Source organism: Zootermopsis nevadensis, unplaced genomic scaffold (genome assembly GCF_977971745.1).
Source record: "Zootermopsis nevadensis isolate Lab colony 2312 unplaced genomic scaffold, Znev_1.0 Znev_ptg000001l, whole genome shotgun sequence".
In the NCBI taxonomy this organism is placed as follows: Eukaryota; Metazoa; Arthropoda; class Insecta; order Blattodea; family Termopsidae; genus Zootermopsis; species Zootermopsis nevadensis.
Genome location: NW_028259133.1, coordinates 22,173,475 through 22,193,451, shown reverse-complemented (window position 1 = coordinate 22,193,451; position 19,977 = coordinate 22,173,475). Strand labels below are relative to the sequence as shown.

Here is a 19,977-nt window from a genome sequence, read left to right as displayed (position 1 = left end):
AAGATAGCAACAAATCAGAAATACATTTATGAGGAAATTATGGGCAGACTAAACTCAGGGAATGCCTGCTACCATACAACGCAGAATCTTCTTCCCACATGCTATCTAAATACAAGACTAAAATTGGATTACATACACAAAACTATAATTCTACCTCTTGTTTTGTGTGGGTGTGACGCCTGGTCAGTCACGTTAAGGTAAGAACACAGACTGAAGGTATTTGAGAACAGGATGCATTGGTGAATATCTGGGCCTAAGAGAGATGAAAGGACTGGAGGCTGGAGAGTAATGCACAGTTGCAAACCCCACAGCATTTACTCTTAATCAGATTGGAAAATATGAGTGTGGCACAGCATTTACTCTTAATCAGATTGGAAAATATGAGTGTGGCACAGCATTTACTCTTAATCAGATTGGAAAATATGAGTGTGGCATGTAGCCAAGCACGGGAGACATGAGAAATGCATACAAAATTTTGGTGGGAGAGCCTGAAGGGAAGAGACCATTCAGAAGACCTGAGCATATATGAGGGGGGATGATATTAAAATTTATCACCGCGAAATAAGACTAGAGGGTGTGAACTGGAATCATCTTACTGAGGACAAGGACTGGTGGCATGCTGTTGTCAACATGGTGATAAACTTCCAGGTTCGACAAAAGGCAAAGACTTTATTGCCTATTCTACTACTACTACTACTACTAACCTTCTCGAGAAGGGTTCTGCTTCAGAGACCACAGCGAAGAAATACAAGCTGTCAGGGAAAACCAAGGTAGTCAAACTAGCACAGTCTGGGATATCTTTTGTCAAATATGTGCAATGCCTGAAAATCACTCGCAGTGTTTAGATAAAGTTCTTCTGAGTCAACTGCTATCCACAAAACCTGATATTAACATTGTGTCACTGAAGGCAACTTAGCCTTACAATTTTCAATTTCCTACAGTAAGTGCAACACGGCTTGCATGTGACTAGCGAAGTGTAACAGGCAATTAACTGGCTGTAATAAAATTAAGATAACAAACGTCTAAAAATCAGATAATAAATGCCCTATCCAGGCAGGATACAAACACAAAACCTCAGCAGCAAGACTTACAAATTTAAAGTGATAAGAACAGCTATTATGCTTATTTGAAAACATTATAATAGCATTTACCTGCAGGAAGGGTAGAAAATGAGAAGAAATCTTGTTTCTGCTTTGCTTGAGATACCAAAATAAAAAAAGGGATGCCCAGATGACTACAATGTTAAACTGAATGACTTGATTCTTTAGTTAGCTACTTAACAGTCAAAGTTTCACAGTTAAAGTATGAAACTCAGAAAAATTCAAGAATCTCATTGCAGTTTATATGAAGATGGCTGTCTTCTGAAATGTAGCACGGTGCAGTCCAGTAGGTATTGACTGACATTTCAGAGGAGCCTACTGCTTCCATCATCAGTGATGATGGCTGGCCAATGTCTATCGTACTACATGGTGCTACTACATTCCAAAAGACAGCCATCTTCAATACAAAACTTTCCTATTATGTGCTATGGATTTATTTGAAAATAGATTATGTACCTATGGGGAAATATGATTACACAGAAAATAGAACATATTCAGTTGATGTATTCTTTTCCTACATCTTCCAAACTTCTTTCCACTGTTTACATTTTTTCTCTCTCATGTCTCTTTTATTTTACAAAAAAGTCTTGAAGTCAGGACGGGTTCAACAGCGCGAAACAGGCGGTATACTTATACCTGCATATTCTTAACTAAGTTAAGTTAAGCCACGATGTATGTAAATCTATGTCACAGAAGCCATGAGCAGGAAAACAGATAATGCAATAAACCAAGGTATAAAAAGTAGCCCCACAAGTTTTCTGTGTTTTGCTGGCAGCCTGAGTCATTCTGCCCCTCGTGTTACATTAGATCAGGTTGCTACAAGAACATTACTGGTAAGTTTTGTTTCTAGAATTTGAATTACAATAAACTTGTGTCAGTTCATACACTACTCCGCACTGAAGCCTAACGCGTATTAAGATATTTGTTTTTCCTTTTATGTTACCCTCAGCTTTATATTTATACAGACCTTATTTCAACCTACTTCATCATTTATCTCTACAGCTCCTTCCTTACTTCACGCTAATAAGCCAAACAAAGCAAAAGAAAATGTTCAATAGGTGTCAAAGTTGTTTTATAAAACTTGCCAGATCATTTTTAGAAATCTGGCAGTTACTCAGCTGGCCAAGGTATTACCTGCTTTTATGCAACCAAAAGGCCCATCACCACATTTAAAGGGGTCCAAATTTGAGCCAGTTAAGTCCAGCCCAGACATTCATATGCTGTTTCTATTTATACCTGCATCTCCTAAGCTGACACTTCCCTTCTCTTCAGGTTTACTTATTCAGACTTTGTATACATTTATCATCTCCCTCATTCAATTTGCTCAACCTGAAGTCTCATCCTCCTTACTTTGATACCACAAAAGCATTAAGTAGGGAGTGCAGATTATGACATCACTCATTTTTAATTATCCCTGCCCTGTTACGTCCTCATTTTCTCATTTTAACACTTTGTTCTCAAATACCTTCAATTTGTCACACAGTTTTAATTTACCACTGACACTCCAAAGCACCTGAACCTTGCCCCACTTGAGTAAATGATTCATCCACTTTTTTTAAACTGCAGCAAACCACTGTCACAGCAGACGTTACATCATTCATAAATGTGGCAGTAGCATTCTTGCACTTAAGAAATGCAGGATGGATTTCAAACCTGAAGTTGCTGGTACCGCCAAAGAAAGGAAGAAGTCGTCTAATGACTGTCAACATATTGTCTTTTAAATGCATTTCATAACTTCGTTTCTTCTTCAGGGTGCCTGTGCTAAGGAAACACGGAGATCATCACAATGACTGATAAGGATTTAAATGAAGTGAGTTATACAGAAGTAACTAACTAACTAGATGGCTTACAGAACCCAAAAGTTCATCACCGAATTCACCAAAGCCCTCCACCGGATCCAGTCTCCTTCAACTCCTATCTCCCATAGATCCCGCCTGACTTTCTCCTCCCATCTACGTCTAGGTCTCCCCAGCGGTCTACGAATTTTGCCACAGGTTATACAGATGTATGCAATCTTAATTTTGTGAATATAAACCTAATCAGCCCTTTGTGCTGAAAGTTTAGACATGAGATGAGAACGCAAATCAAACAGTATACTGCAATTGCCATGCTGACAGTAAAAATACCATGATGTTACTGTCTTAAAATATTTATTAATTTTAGTTTTACAACCTGCCCATTTCCTATTAAAGTTCAGTTAACAAGGTTACAGTAAGGTATCTGTTCCCATTTCAGGCAAGTTCCTGGCTCTCTTGATTGCGGTTTTCATGGTCATCCTGCAACTCTGTGTAACTGCCAGGACAGCACAATTTCCAGATCCCTATTTACTTAGCACCTTGTGGTCTCATTAGACAGTACATACACAGTGCTGTAAAATAACAAACACTGAACTTCTCCAACATTTTGCCCTGTCTAAACTCAGGGAATTCAATTTATTATAGAAAACAAATTATTCGGTATGGTAGTTATGTGTAATAGGAGCAGTGCATCACAGTTAGGAACCACAAATATGCAGAACTATACACAAACAGATATCAGTCCCTCAATGACAAAAAGTCACTACATGTTTCTGTGCATAAACATTTTCAAAGCAGTTAATTACAGGGCATGTATTTCAAACAGTACTGAAGTTAGAAGCAGCAAACAGAAAAACATGATTCTATTTTCTCTGTCCAATCTTCAATTACGGAATTTCCACTCTCCTGGTCCCTGCCTTCCCTGGAACTACAGCATGAGTTTTGAAACAATCCTTCCTTTTGTGAACTGGACAACGAGGTCTCAGAATTAGTTTGCGCCGTCCGTTTCCTCAAATGGTTTACAAATTAAACACTTATTTACAATTCTGTGCCATCTCCATTTATACAATTTTGCATCAAACACCAGGACACATCAGCATTTAGTAAATTAGGTACCGCTCAGCCTACGTCAAGTGAAGTCTGTTAAACACCTGACCCGTTATATTACAGGTGGGCCTCGAAATTGAGGCACCGGGTATCACAAGAGGTTCCATCGCTATGCCAAGCTTACCTAAACCACTGACATTAGAAGAGAAGAAATATCTTCTTGTAGTGGAAAGAGGTGACTCGGCCAATGTCAGAAGGTCGGTATTTCATTGCACGCTGATGATATGACAGTCAGATCAGTGGACGTGATTGCCTGATTATTACATTGCTTCTAACATGATAACAAACAGCAATTCTTTGGCACTGAAATATGCAATTATTTCTTCCATGTGATATCTGGATTGATTAAAATAATCAAAATAGAGCAGCAAACTTCATATTCTACCTATGTGCTATAAGAAGAAACACCTTAACTCCTCCAAAGACAAGTATTGACCGAATAAAAAAGTAAATATCTACGCATGAAACTAGTGTAGTTGATTCTACTGTCAACAGGATGTTGCAGCTTGCCCACAGAAAGAACCACATCAACATAAACTGTGTTGACCCTCTGGGAAGGGGTGCATTGTCCTTGGCAATTGACGGAGAGAACCTGGACATGGTCGAGCTGCTGGTTGTTATGGGTGTGGAAACGAAGGATGCACTACTGCAGTCAATTGATGTCGGGTTTGTTGAGGCAGCTGAACTGCTTCTGGAGCATGAAGAACTTATTCACAAACAGGGAGAGCCTTATGTAAGTCACATTACTTAAAAACTGTTCAGTTAACTTCTCCTCATTCAAAACATAAAAGTACAACATTATGCACTTATGATACTGAAGTAGCATACTATATACTCTCCACCAATGTTATTAGAATGTTAAAATAAAGGAGGACGAGATGGCACAACATGTAGGATCACTTGGGGCACTGAGGCATGAATTAGACGTTAAAAATGATCTTGAAGAAACGTGATGTAAGGGTGTGGACTGGATTTTTCTGGATCAGTACAGGATCCAATGATGTGATATTGTAAACGCTACAATGAACATTCTGGTACATGACGAGAAAACACATTTAAGAGTAGCTGAGCAACTATTACTTTCTGAAGACAGAGTCTACTCATTTTGGTACAGAAGGAACACTTTCACCCTTCATTATTTTTCAGAGTTGGCAAAAGGCAGACTGGAACACAGCAACATTCACTCCAGACATCACACCCCTGATTCTTGCAGCTCATCGTAACAACTACGAAATACTCAAGATTTTACTGGACAGAGGTGCAACATTACCAATGCCCCATGACATTAAGTAAGTAACATGAACACTCAAAATGCAACCTGTACACATGCGCAATGCTGCAATGGGGCAGAGTTAGTAAGGATCCAGGGTTTAACTTGCCTGTCAGTGAACCATGATATTCATCATTTAATCATAATTTCATGACTGAAAATATCAAAAGACAGTGCACAATGAAGAATGTAAACTTGCTACCTCCATTGTCAGGGAGATTATGGAGGCAGCAAGGACCTCTGAAACTTCTACGAGACTACATGGTGCAACAACCCAGAAGACGGCCATCTTCACTATTTCATGATCCACATATTACACTGAACCGAAGACGACTCACACCACTGATCTTCACTTGTCAACCGCAAAAAAACGATTTATCCTCTTCATGAGTCAGGGTCAGATCTTGCATGGGCCAGCAACCACAAAATTAAAACTGGGTCTCTCACTTTTAGTTATTACTATCTAATATGTTAATAAAACAAACGATACTACTTTGTAGCCTATGTTTCTGATAAATTATGTCTGCGTCATAGGTGCGGCTGTGACGACTGCATTCGAGAATGTCAGGAAGACTCGCTCCGTTTCTCGGTGTCTCGTCTGAACGAGTACCGCGCTCTATCAAGCCCATCTTTAATAGCTCTGTCATCTAATGACCCAATCCTTACAGCTTTTCAACTGTCTTGGGAGCTTCGAAACTTAGCTTTCGCTGAGCATGAAAGCAAGAGTGATTACATGGCAAGTAAAAACAGGTTTTACAAAAGCAACAGCCACTCTAACAGAACTATTCAGTTCCTTGAGTTCCTGGTGTCTTGCAAGAAGCAGCAGTAATTACATCATCACAACTATTGAACTTGCTGGTACTGACAGCTGAAGAAGTTGACTCTGAGACACCACTAACGCCTGTTTTCGGTGTCAATTTATAGTCCGTGAACAAAACAATATTTCCAGCAGAAATATATAGTGAAATGTGAGATAAGTAGGAAAGATCATATCACATACCGCCAACACTAACAATTATAAGTGATTTCCAACGTAACAAGTATTTTCAAATGCCTGTACTGACGTCAAACAAATTCCTAACATACATGGCTTTTACAAAAATCAGTATGGACTGTTTTCAAAATTGTATATAAAGTTTGTAAATTATTTCTGAAAGTAACCACAGAAAAGACCTACAAAAGAGACGAAATGCAGACTGAATTATGCCATAAATTTTATACATTCAAGTTGAAAGTATTCAGGAAGTTCCTGTCTCATTAGGATATTATACAAAACACAGTGGCCAAGATAAAAGCTCCGTGTTTCATGTAAGTTGGTCACTGCACTAGAGTTTCAACTGTGAAAAACTGTCTTCAGGCTTTAATATTAATTTTCCATACTTCATTTTTTATGTTCACAAAACTCATGCAAAGATAGATACATACTACAGCATCTGATTTCAATTTTAATTCAACGCCTCTTACTTTAAACGACAGGAACTGCGACGCCAGTGCCAGCAGTTCGCAGTCGACCTTCTCCACCAGTCTCGTAGCTCTCAGGAACTTGCTATTATCCTCAATCACGATCCTGATTCTCCCCCTTACGAAGCCGGCGAACACATGAAGCTAGCTCGACTGGAACTGGCCATCAACTGCAAGCAAAAGAAGGCATGTGATAACAGAATTATTATAAGTTATTTGTGTCATTCCTGTACTTCTACATTATACACCTTTATTTCTAGACTAATCAGTTTTAATTTGTACATTTCAGTTTGTTGCTCATCCTAACATTCAACAACTATTGGCAACCATTTGGTACGAAGGACTTCCTGGATTTCGACGCAAACCTGTGACACAGAAGCTGATGCAGATATCATCTATAGCATTGCTGTTTCCCTTTCACTGTATGTTGTACATCATTGCACCAAATACACCAACTGGAAAACTGATGAGGAAACCATTCATGAAATTTCTCATTCATGCATCTTCTTACCTTTTCTTTTTAAGTAAGTATTTTGATATCAAATGCTTATTCCATGTCAGCATCTTCAAAATTACATTTCAAAAAGAAAACAAATATAAAAATGCTATAACAGTAAACTCACATATACTGAAACCTGTTACAAAAAGTGTTAAACAGATTATTTCTTCATTAATTGGTCAATTCATGTAGCATACAGTAGTAACTGAATTAATATATGAAATAAACTAAAGAGCTAAGTAAGCTTTACACAGCAAGTTTAAACACTAAAGAACATAAACAGTCTTTTTAGTAAGCAAGAAAAATTATACTTGTCCATATTTCTTTCAGAATATAAAGAAATAAAAGATGATATACAAGCAACTGAAAAATTAAATAAAATTGATGCTATGAAGATGTAATATAATTATCAGCATTACGGAGAAGACGCATTTTGTGCACAAATCAGACATGATGCATACTCTCACACAGATGACTCAAAATAAACCAATAAAGAGAGTACAGGGGTGTCTAAATTACAGACAAAATTTTGGAAGAACATGTTAAAATTTTAAGATGTAAATCAAATGATATACAACAGTATCTTCTATGTGCTTCATGATACTTTAATGTACGTTTGAGTTTTCATAATTGAATTACAGTGCTTCTCATTCTGGTGTCACAACGTGCTGAAGTACAAGTGATACAGATATTTGGTACAGAGAGCATGAGAAAAGCTCTGGCAGAACAGCTTCAAATACAGCGTGGTAATGGTCCTTCAATTCTGGAATGGATTGTTGCAGTTTATGTTCTTGGTATGTAACGATTAATGCTGACTAATATTAAACAATTTCCCCTTCAGATTTATAATTTTCTTCTGATTCTATCAATTAGGCCCTTTTCAGATATCCATAAACGGCCGAAAATATCGACACACATAGAAATGAAAAGTATGAAATAATTATAACTTGTTCTGGAGGAAATCACAAGCTCAAACCAAACATTCCAATTAGCTTTAAATTAAAGAGAGTCTAGAATAAATAATACATTTCTAACTATATTGTTTAAAATAATGAGGTATTTCCGGATGGTGTTTACAGACATAACCTTAAAGTTTTTCACCACCACCTCGTCCTCAACTTCTAAACACATAAAAAATGTTTAATACATAATTTACTTCTATATTTATGATATAAACGTTTAGAATTCACAGCTGTAATAATTCGCCTGCGACTGTTATCAAATACAACAATAAACACATACCCTTATCACGTAGATGTCATACTGGCACTGATCATAAATGAAGATGGCTGTCTTCTGGGTTTTTGGTCTGTGTAGTGTGGTAGACGGTGTTTTAGAAATGCTATATGGCGCAACAACCCAAAACAACAACCACATTTGTTGCCGTGAGAACCAGAAGTCACAGATCACAAATGAAAACCTATCCTGACCACAGGTTTCTCCAAAACGTATACACCCACCTACAATTCTACATGGCATCACAACCCACATTTTCACTCCCAAAAAACCTTGTATATACTAACATGTACTTCTTGCCTGAGGTTTCTGCAAATGAAAATTGATATGCCAAGAATAACATTTGGTACTTATTATACAGTTTGCCTCAGATAGCAATGATGAGCAAGGAAAAAATAGAACATAGGGTATCACATAAGTACACAAATTCATTCTTTAAATAGACATGTTCCACTTATTCCACTGTGACTCAGGACACATGAGTCAGTGAGTGACTGGCTACAGGAATGATGACTGGGACTGAAACTGATATTTAGGAAAATTTCTCTTCACTACCTGAATCCAGACCAGCTTTCAGTTCTAGTTCTATCCAGTGGGTACTGGTTATGCTTCTTCTTATTCTTATTCTAGTAGATAGGTCCAGAATGTGTGGTGGTATACCTGAACTCCTCCATATACGATTTAAATGGTGAAATGTGTAACACTTTGAAGCAGTAACATGTTTAAATGACATGTGAGTCTGTAATTCAAAGTAAACACAACACTTCACCACTGCAAAGTTCAAATGGTTAATGTTGTTTAAGGAAATAATCACTGTTTGCTGTGAGAATCACATAAAACCCATAAATACAAAATGTTAAAGCAGCTGGTACATGTACTTACCACTTGGCTTTAAATGGTTAATAAAGCACAGGGATGTCTTTCTCTTCACCTTACATTCATTCTTCTTTTGGAACAGTTACAATCTGCATTGTTTTGTCTTTCATCACCGAACTTACCCAAAGAGCCAAGAGAGTAAACTTTTGCAGGTTTCACACGAACTTAACACAGGCTACATTAAACCTAAAAATCAAACTTACAGAAATCTGGATCAAGCTATCAATTTCAAAAAATTTAATTTATTTAATTTTTATTCATTAGAATGATCTACATTTCACTGATTAGCACACTCTTTCATTTTTACTACACTAAGATTCTGCTACTGACTGACAGAAATAAATGTACAAAATGCCAGATGACAAAGAAAAGTGAACTTACCCACGCACAGTTACTGAGATATAGGATGAAATATTTTAGCATTTATCTCGATGAGCAGAGAGAAACCATGAAAACAGGCACTGCTTTTCTTATAAAATATTGCATTACCTTTCACCAGGCTCCGTAGAATCCTCAAAGTGACACAGAATAGACAGAAACGCTCGTCTTTTACAGGTTTCATTTGGCAGGAAACGATGGAGATCTTTCAGGAAGGTGTGCAGAGCTATCTTCGAAATATGTGGAACTTTATTGACTTCACACGCAACTCTCTCTACGTGTCAGTGGCCATCCTCCGTATCGCTGCGTACATACAACAGACTCGAGAGATTTACGCTGATCCAGCCACAGCTTACATTCCACGCGAACAGTGGGATGACTTTGATCCTCAGCTGATAGCTGAAGGACTCTTTGCTGGGGCCAATATATTCAGGTAATATAACACTGTGAAAGATGTGTGCTGTGCTTTCCATCACTTTGTGACAGTAGCAGAGATTTCATCACGTTTTTCTGTCATTTCAGTGCTCTGAAGTTGGTTCACTTGTTCTCAATCAATCCTCATCTCGGGCCACTTCAAATCTCTCTTGGCAGGATGGTTATTGACATTGTCAAATTCTTTTTCATCTACAGTCTCGTCCTGTTTGCATTTGCATGTGGTAAGGCGTTATCGTAGTTTTTACTAAACAATAGAGCTTAATTAAATTAAAAAAGGAAGCGATTAACAGCTACAACAGGACCAAAGAAAGGAAAGAATTTGTTCCTTTGAGATAAAAACAAAAGTCAAAAACTGGTTAAATCCTCATTTATTAGTTTGTTCAGAGTTAACGTGAGTCCTGGATAACGACTTCTAAACAGCGCACAAAGGAAGAACTTTCTTTACTTCGTAGTCATCCAAGTTTATGTCTTTCTTTCTTAATCAGTGATCTCTTGCCACTGACGATCGCCGGTCGCTACGATTTGTGTCCGCCTGTAACAGAGGCTGTGTTTGACTGGGCAATGCAACTACTGGACGAGTAACGTGCTCAGTGCGACTAACGAACGGATAAAAATACTGGGATGAAGAGAGGCGTAGGAACATGCATATCCCAGCTGATAATTTGTCTACCAATAATTTTTTTGGGGGGGGGGGGCTGTGTGTCAAATTATCCTTTGTGTGTGCAAGGTGTCTCTGACATAAATACAAAATAAATTATGTATTTGTGCTCCATCAAGAATTCTTCCGCTATTCTCCGAGTCAGCTGTTGATTTTTAAATTGTAATTTAATGACTCATTTCTGATCACTCGTGGAACGCATTTGTAGGTCTGAACCAATTATTATGGTATTTCGCGGAGATGGAGAAGCAGAAGTGTTACCACTTGCCCGGTGGAATGCCCGACTGGGACAACAACGGCGACGCATGTATGAAGTGGAGACGATTTGGCAAGTATGTGGTCCACGTAGACACGCAGAATCCCAAAGCCTGCATCTCTTAACAGTACGTGCAGATATCAAATGCCGCGACTCAGAAATTACAGACAACAGAAGCCAAAGTGCAATATTTTAGCTTATTCTGAACTCTGTACAGTTTCCAAATGCACTCATCGTCATTGTGTGTACCTCATGGTCTTATCATTATTTACCGCTGGACAATTAATATTTATTTTTTCATCATAACAAATGTGTAAACCTTCTCATCTATGTCACTGAAATAATCTGAAGCCCATCCTTCATCTGTTGCTACATTCACACACGTTAATGTTTACAGTATCATTTAAATAAGACTTTGTTCACTATTTATTTTCTTAACAATAATGTCTTTATCACATTTGCACCACGATTTTCCTTCCAGACTACAGCTATGTATTTTCTCAGACAACAAAGAGGATACCAATAACCGCTTTTTTACGCTGCAGACACAACTACATTATTAAAAAAACTATTCACAATAAACAGAATGACATTAGTTTTCACCGCATAAAGAAATGTTGTAAATATAAACGAGACTGATACATACTTTTTGTGCTTGTGAGAAAACTGACAAGTGTGATTTGGGCCTAATACATAGTTCAGACGTATTTGACTGACGCGAACTAAGATTACAATCACTAAGCAAATTTTAGTGTCGACTCCTATCTCAAATTTTATCAAAAGCTACTGAGAAATTCTGAGGACGAAATATGGGCAGGCATGGACAAATATTACCTCCCCATTATGCATTAACTTCACGCAGTACATTAAAACGAAAATGGAGATTAATGTTCATTGTGGAGCTAACTGTTTCATATCTTCCGCAGTTTGTTCGAATCTTCGCAGTCGTTGTTCTGGGCCAGTTTTGGTGGAGTTGGCATCGACAGTTTTGAGCTGACAGGAATAAAGACTTACACCCGTTTCTGGGGCCTCCTCATGTTCGGTTCCTACTCAGTGATCAATGTGATTGTGTTGCTGAACCTGCTTATTGCTATGATGTCTAACTCTTACGCCATGATCGACGTGAGTATAGACTGCGGAATTCAACCCACAGTAACTGCGACGACACGAAATTGGCAAATACATAATTTTTACCATTTTTAAAAAGAGAGGAAATCTGAAATCACTGGTTTTGCAGGAACATTCTGACACTGAATGGAAGTTTGCACGAACACGTCTGTGGATGAGCTACTTTGAAGAAAGCGCCACTCTTCCACCACCATTCAACATCTTCCCAACACCCAAACTACTGTTTAAAATGTTTGGTATTCGGAAGAAGGATAAACTAAGAAGAATGTCTTCAAAGGTAGACACTTCTAAGACGACAAACATAAATCATAGTTATGTAAATTTTACTAGCAATCAGCTGTTCCTGTTATCATAAACATCAATTTGGTTGACGCCGTAACAGCCCAGCCGTGTCCAAGTTACGGACACGGCTTTGTGTTTTGATATTCGATGGTCTCGTGCCGCTCAGTTAAACAAAGGACCCGTGATGTTTGCAGCGCAAGGAACGCCAGGAAAAGGAACGTGATAGCCGATACACAGCCGTAATGAGGGCTTTGGTGTGGCGCTATGTGTCGGCCAAGCATCGCGAATCCGAAGAGAGTCCTGTGACAGAGGACGATATCAATGAAGTGAAAGGAGAAATTTCAGCTGCAAAATGTGAACTGCTGGAAGTTCTACACTCCAATGGGATGGACATTTCAAAAGCAAATGCCAAGGAGAAAAGTAAACTACAACTTTCTTTCTCTAATTCAACATTTGAACTGCTGAAATGGGGCATTTTAAGTTCTAGGCCAGTTTCCTGTTCTTTCCCGTATAAAACACAGAAAAGTGCCTTTCAGACTGGTTTGTTTGATTACTAAAAATTATTTAAATTAGATTCAGTAATACACTTTATAATTTTTTACTGAAGTATCCAAAATAAACATGGCTTTCTGCTACCAAGAAACGAACTTTTGTTTAACAAATCAGCTTTAAGGGAATACATCCCACCTATAAAATAAAAAGTTAGCTTAATAAACCAGTCTTGCATGATAGACGTCTGACTAGCATCAACCTCCTTCAATCATTCAATCATTCAATCGCGCTGTTACTTACGAGCGTGTGTTTTAAGACAGTCTGGGAGGTTAGAATCATCTCGTTAACTCAGTAAATTATATTTTACAACTTTAAGCAGAGCTAGAGGCTACGGTACAATCAATCAGCTTCACTGGCCTTCGTACCATCATCATAAATCTCTTTCATAAAGATTTTCTGGCGAGGAAAGTTACAAGATGCAATGAGAGCAGTATTTATTACTGAGTTTGATTCCATGCATTGCAATAATAAACTACCAATGAACTTGATTTTAGCTATTCTTGGCAAGAAGATGAGAATCTGGGAACGTCGTCTCATGAAAGATTTTCATGTGGCACCTGTTACTGCAGAAGAAGAAATTGAACACGCGCCAGAAATTTCTACCGAGATCGAGGACTCTCTGTCTCGGTTCAGACGTATCGCGAAACTCGCCGTCTTAAATTCATCCTCTCACAAATGGGGTCAACTTTTAGAGGGAGTGTGTGAAGCGTAAGTCCTTGAACATTCACCTACACTACACGAATAAAAGAAGGGAAAATTTATCCCAACCAGTTACTCCACTAATAAACACAGAAGGGAACAAAAACGTCTTGTGAAAACTTCAAAATGTTTTAATTCTTTCTGTGTTCAAATGTTTTTATAGCTTCGTGTTAGTTAAATCCAGTCTTTGCAGACTGAAGAGACCGTAGGAGAAGTTTAGTTTGAGTTCCAACGATGGGACCACGGCCTTGTTGTTGCGGAAAAGAGATAGACAGATGGACAGATATGAACAGGCCCATAAGGTGGTCTTTGCTTGTGCTGATTCAAGCAAGTGTGACATATGCTCGGATCAAACAGTTTCCATACAGTTCCTTTTTATTTATTTATTTATTTATTTTTGCACAGATCTCAAATTGGACACTGCAACAACCGTGAATCCTACAGAAATCAGCAGAACCTTCAGAGGGCCATGGATCAAGCTCGTAAACTGGTAAACCGAAGTCCCACACCTGGTGCCTCTAGAGCGGCTTCGCCCATCCCACTTCCTGAGACGACAGCTTCGTCCATCATGGAACTGTTGAAGGACATTACAGAACACAGCGAAGAAAGCAACAAGCCTCTGAAAGAAGGTATCACTATTAAAATAGTTTTAAATACGTATCACCTTCTAAGTGGTTGCCTATTTTTTCAGCCATTGCTAAGTTGCTCACACCTTCAATATATCCCCAGCTTCCAGCAAAGTTGCTAGAAAATGCAAAAAAAGTGTATTTTCTGCATGCCTGACTCGAGTGCTCACACAATAAAAATAAATATTCTGCTGGTCCATTCAATTGCAGGAACACTGTTTCTAGCCGTGCAAAGCAAACAGACGTCTCGATGCACCACACCAACTTCAGCAGTAACGCACGGCCGGGAGGCTGCCGAGAAAAGAGAACCGCCCACAAAACCGACCAGAATTTTGCCTTCTTCAGGTGCTACAGCAGAAACTAGCCAAGCTCAGAGAACACCAGAGTCAGACGGCAATTCTCCGACTGAAACTGCGGCTTCCGCTGATTCCACAAGGTCTGAAAACCAATCAGCCAAAATTATCGAATGCAAAGCTGATTCTGAGAGTCCATCAGCGGGTCAGAATGTTGGCGACGATAGTCCAACGGCACATCCAGAAATAGTACCTCCTCAACTACAGAAATCTGATATTACTGAAGCCACGGACAAATCGCCAGAACCTCTGATTGTAATTACCGCGCCAGAGCCAACTACGGAAATCGACGTCAAACCAGCCGACGAGTCTGAACGAGAGGAATCACCTTCAGTACCTCGGTTCGAGGCTATGCTGAGCAGCTGTCAGAACAGCACAAACATCGCCGACAGCATGGAACCCAGTTCCAGCACAGAGCAATTACTAAGCACTGCTGATTCTCCAGCAAAGAGGGTCGCAGGCTTGAACCCAATTAAACGACAGCCGAAAGAGGGTTGGTTATAAATTAGGTGCCGCGATGCAAAACGTCCTATTAGAACAGAACAAGGCAAAACCATTTAGAGGGCTTCTATGGGTCTTAATGAGAACACCGGGCCAAAGTAATTCCAAATGCATCGTTCATTAAGACATACTTGGTTTTATTTCCAGCTTAATGTGCAAGTCAACATGACTACGTTACAATTCAAATGGCATGAAACCTGTTTCATCTTGTAAGCGGACACAGAAATTGAGCGTAAAAATTATTTAGTAAACTAATGGTGTATTTATATTTATATTTCATGTAATTTAATGCTGGGTCATTCTGTATATTTCCCCATGTAATTGTAAGTCAGGTTAAGAAACGTTTCTCATTTAATAACTGCAACAGATTTGTAATTGGTTATGAGATGTGCCGATTCTAAAGTAGAGTAACCAGAAAATGAATTGTGCAACGCTTGCGTGAGGCAAATAGTTTAGATGAACACGCTTTACGGAGGTAGTACGTAACTATGATTTACTCAGTAGCCTGAGGTGAACTCCTGATGCACTGAGTATTTCACAGGGCCAGACCCTCAGAAATATTAAGTAATCATGCAATTTTTTAATGAAATCTTAAGGTGCAGGGTCTGATGGACAAAAATCACTCGACTTTTCTAGCTAAGAAATGGAATATCTGTGGCTGAAAATATGCAGATCTTTTCACTATCATCAATTACTTTCTTTCAGTTTGAAATCTGTTAGGTACAATTTTAAAATCAGAATGTGTCAATGTGAGGCAGTACATAAAAACTTCAAAACAATCAAAACCAAACAGCCTTTTAATTGTCATTCATCAAGTTTTGTAAAATTATCACTCACCTCAGTGGTGCAAATGGTCGTGCCTCTTGTTAATGATAAATACATATTGAGCTGCCAGTCTCATATACACTGTGAACGTTCACAAAACTTGGATACACTTAGTGCGACTAACACGAACAGTTGTTACACGACTGAGCATAAAGTCCGGGTCCAGTAAGTTTCAAGCTGTCCGTTATGAACGCGGCTCCGTCTGTACCATCCTGCCGCATCATAACATCCACGAGAAACCTGCGAGAAATCATCGCATCCACAAACAGATCTTTACATCGTAAATAATGAAGAAAGTCTTTCAGCCAAGTTCACTGACACTGAAAGGAAATCTATGAAATGCAGCTCTAAATGTACAGCACCGCGAATGAGGCGGCTGCCGAACACCACAACACCGCTGTCAAGAAAAGCAAGGAACATGAGCATCCAGTTGACGTGAGAGTAAGTGACCAAGTCCTGCAGAATAACATTAGAGAGATATTTTTAGGAACTACACAGCATTCTGACCACGGAAAACGTCGTAGCCTCTGTATGTGCAAGGAAGACAAAACGAGACTGACACAAGGAAATGAAGTGGATAAAATGCAAGAGGAGAGACTGTAAGAACAAAGGAAGTTTGTGAAGTGAAGACCAACGAAAGTAAAAATGTTGATGACAGGACAAAGCTGCACACTTTTGATTCCTTCCCTTATTACAAACTGAAAATGCATTTTGAAACTCTGCAATCGGGAAGGCTCAACCTTGCTGTCATCTGATTACCTACTTAGCTGCACCACTTACTTCATCGCGTCATTCACCATAAGCCCTTCTTTCGCTGATGTTTCAGTCCAACCAATAAAATTGAATTCCTTATAAAATTCTTCTATTTCCAATTGGTCAACTTGTCGCTGTCGCAAATCACACTGCGAGAAGAACAGAAAAATTACGATTGGTCTAGGCAGAGCAAAGCTTCAGCGTTCCCACAAAAATATTCTCTTAATATTTGTATCTCGTTACATTAGCGTCTGCTGAAGCAGATGAATGGATCCAGAGACATTAAAGTTGAATTATGTTAAATATGTCTCTGTGTGCATAAATAAAACATTTCACTCATTTAGTTAGTGAACTTTTGTGTGACTAAAGCTTTGATTTTGTTCCTCTATAATAAGGTAAAATACGAATGTATTCAACGATTCTAATCAGTGGGCAATACCAAAATTCATACTTTTATTCATTTAAAATGAAATAAAAAGCTGAAAGGAAATAAAACAGGAAGCAAGCAACAAACAAGCCACTGGGTGACTGAATTATTCAGAATGTCAGTGACCTACCTTATTTGCTAGAAGCAAACACGGAATGGGACTACCATCTGGGAGCCGACATTTCGAATCGACGTCTCTTTTCCATTTCACAGTGTTCACAAAAGAGTTTCTGTTTGTTAAGTCAAACATAATAACACACCCACGGGAATCCTTGTAGTACACTCTCGTCATCCATGTGAATCTCTCTTGACCTGTTGATTTGAAGAATTTTAGAGTATTACGTTACGCATTTTCAGAAAGGCAGAATTCAGACCACTCTCGAACAGATGTGAAGTGCGAGAGTGAAATCATTCTTATCACTCAAATGAGGACAAAACCCACAAAATTTACGTATTTAATTTTAAGTGACAAACCAATTTAAATGTCAATGATTGACACTTCTTACCAGCAACGTCCCAAAGCTGCAACTTTACAGTTTGAGTCTCTGACCATTTTACAACCTTGAGTGCAAAATCGACTCCCACAGTGCCTTTATAATCCTTCTTATACGAATTCTGAACGTATCGTTGGACGAATGAAGTTTTCCCAACAGTCGGATCTCCTACAACAATCACTTTAAACAGCTTCTCTGCTACAGGAGATATTTCTGAATAGAAGAAATCCATAGCAAGATAACCAGCACAGACTCCACTCACCAAATGAGACACACTGCAGATAAGTCCATCTGAACAGATGTTTACTTAATCTCTTCCAGATGGCAGTAATTCTGAGTGGTGGAATAATGATGTGGAAAATGTTTGTCAAGTGTAGGGCCACCGAGCAGAATGTGTTGGATACTTTATGGTGGATACAGTCTACTTAAACTATTATTTTCTACTTCAAATTTATAACTATTTTAAACTTTTTTGTCAGATAGTGTTTATGGAAACTTACTGGGTGGTATTTTGCACCACAACAAACAATTTAATATTGAGTCACACGTAATGTGAGCCCTTTGTACCTCGAGGCAAACAGACAGATGATCGCAGGTCTGGGACGGCAATGTGTGCTCAACGGTGGGGCAAAGATCAGGTTCCCCGAAAGAAGATTTTATTCCGGCTGCAGATACAGTCACGAGGGCAGAACTGGGCTGTCCCTTTGGACGGGTTGTGGCGGAAGGTTGGGAAGGTAGGATGATAGACACTGCGCATGTGCACAGGTGAACGTAAGACGACGCTCAGCGGAAAAGAAAATGCACACCTAAGTCTTCTCTCAGCGAACACATCAGAATTTAAAATGCGAAGACACATTCACACTTTCAGGCAACACAACGGACTAATTTCAGCGTTCAGAACATACCACTTCGATCGTCTCGGTATCTAAAAATGTGAAATGAGGTCAAAGTTTACACTGTGGTCTTCCTGGTTACGACAACTCGTGGTTTTGTTGTACCACGTTTCGGAGGAATCGATCTTCTCCATCTTCGGGGTAGAAGCGTTCCTATCCTGTGTCATAACCCGTAATAACACAATTTAAATTAAATGCCTCCAAGCGACCGCTGAGTTCGTTCTGCTCAGTTTGAACCAACTTCTGCATCGTAAAAGATTCATTGATGGTTTCAGCTTAATACAGTTCGACTGGATTTACGTAACACGATGTCGCTGTGACTTTCCGAGAGCCGACGTAGGTCTTGTCATGACGTAACCTGCTCGCGCCAGTCCGTCAGTTGCCTTCAAATGTCGACCTTACTTCACTTGTCATAATGAATTTACGGATAATTTCCCCGATTTTCCTGTACCAAATAAATCGACGATGTCTCATCTGGGGGGGGGGGGGGGGGAGAGATGTTTCGGTGACACAGGAAGCTTTCTGATTTCAACGTGATTTATTTTTAGACGAATCGAACGTGTGTAAGGGACGGGTCGCGTGACTTTTCGAACATTCTGTATCTCATCTACTCGTCCACTCACGCAGCGCAGATTATGACACACGTGCACGCGACGAAAAAGGTTAACTGCTGTTGCTGGGCCGACAGAGGCATCACAGCCTCGGAACCACCACCCGCTGGGCGCGAAAGGGCGGACAGGAACGGAGCACCTGAGGAAAACGTCTTCTGATACTTGAGACAAGATCCTGGTCGTACAGAACAATACACCAACAAGATTTCACTGGGTCACCGATTCCGGGAGACAAATAATTTTAAAAAACGGAGAAAAATAACGAGTGATAAATACATGAAGAAGGCAGGGATCAGAACGTCGAAGTCCACGTGGTCTACCGTCAAGCTGCGACTTCAGTCCGGGACCTGACGTGCGCTGTTTTATCAATGCTTAACGCCAGCTTTACTGGCAACGTATGAAACGGCTTCCAAGTCACGATTCTCAAAATATTATTAATTTAAATGAACGTATGGCCTGCGTACCAAAAACGCCCTCTAACAACAAGCAGCTGAAACAGAAGAAACAAATGAAACTAATCTGCCGACCGCACACCAGGGCGGGCTGGCTGGCTATTGCTTTACCCCCAGCCAAACATCATTTTGGAGCCTCTTAACGACCAACCGAAACTAATTACATGGAGCAGTCCTTCATGACAAGCCGACAGTCGCTCACTTAGTCGAGAAACTCCGCGCCTCTTATGTAACCAGAATATTGGTTACCGCGTTCACACCCATCCTGTATCTAGACTTCCCCACAATGTTTGTTTGCCAGAGAAGTTG

At 39.4% G+C, this 19,977-nt stretch overlaps 2 protein-coding genes across 5 annotated transcripts in view; one reads left to right on the top strand and one right to left on the bottom strand.

Moving 5' to 3' along the window:
* LOC110826462 (ras-related protein Rab-29) overlaps positions 1–17,994 on the bottom strand; it is a 47,318-nt gene extending 29,324 nt beyond the window's left edge. For 2 of the 4 annotated variants that reach the window (XR_015534574.1, XR_015534575.1), the window contains exons 1-5: positions 17,725–17,994; positions 17,349–17,530; positions 16,819–16,940; positions 16,051–16,278; positions 6,738–6,904 (exon numbers count right to left, since the gene is read on the bottom strand). Coding sequence is in view for 1 of the 4 variants with exons in the window: in XM_022057124.2 (XP_021912816.1) it covers positions 16,158–16,278; positions 16,819–16,940; positions 17,349–17,530; positions 17,725–17,944 (645 nt within the window). In the remaining 3 variants the exon portion in view is untranslated. Of the gene's footprint in view, positions 1–6,737; positions 6,905–10,510; positions 10,691–15,992; positions 16,279–16,818; positions 16,941–17,348; positions 17,531–17,724 lie in introns of those variants that run through there. The other 2 variants (XR_002542058.2, XM_022057124.2) reach the window with 2 other exon arrangements.
* Positions 1,835–17,159, top strand: trpl (transient receptor potential-like). Its single transcript, XM_022057105.2, has 18 exons — positions 1,835–1,933; positions 2,852–2,910; positions 4,067–4,200; positions 4,499–4,736; positions 5,150–5,292; positions 5,808–6,009; positions 6,750–6,920; positions 7,024–7,258; positions 7,875–8,027; positions 9,901–10,156; positions 10,246–10,379; positions 11,025–11,148; positions 11,999–12,194; positions 12,310–12,477; positions 12,677–12,902; positions 13,529–13,742; positions 14,139–14,362; positions 14,570–17,159. Exons 2-18 carry the CDS (start codon positions 2,887–2,889, stop codon positions 15,214–15,216), a joined length of 3,489 nt encoding a protein of 1,162 aa, XP_021912797.1. The 5' UTR covers positions 1,835–1,933; positions 2,852–2,886; the 3' UTR covers positions 15,217–17,159.
* Positions 17,995–19,977: the final 1,983 nt, after the last annotated feature.

Coding starts and splice junctions, on each gene's coding strand:
- trpl (XM_022057105.2), top strand. CDS start 2,887: ATGACTGATAAGGATTTAAATGAA. Junction 4,737..5,149: donor ACAAACAGGGAGAGCCTTAT/GTAAGTCACATT, acceptor ATTATTTTTCAG/AGTTGGCAAAAGGCAGACTG. Junction 10,157..10,245: donor GCTGGGGCCAATATATTCAG/GTAATATAACAC, acceptor CTGTCATTTCAG/TGCTCTGAAGTTGGTTCACT.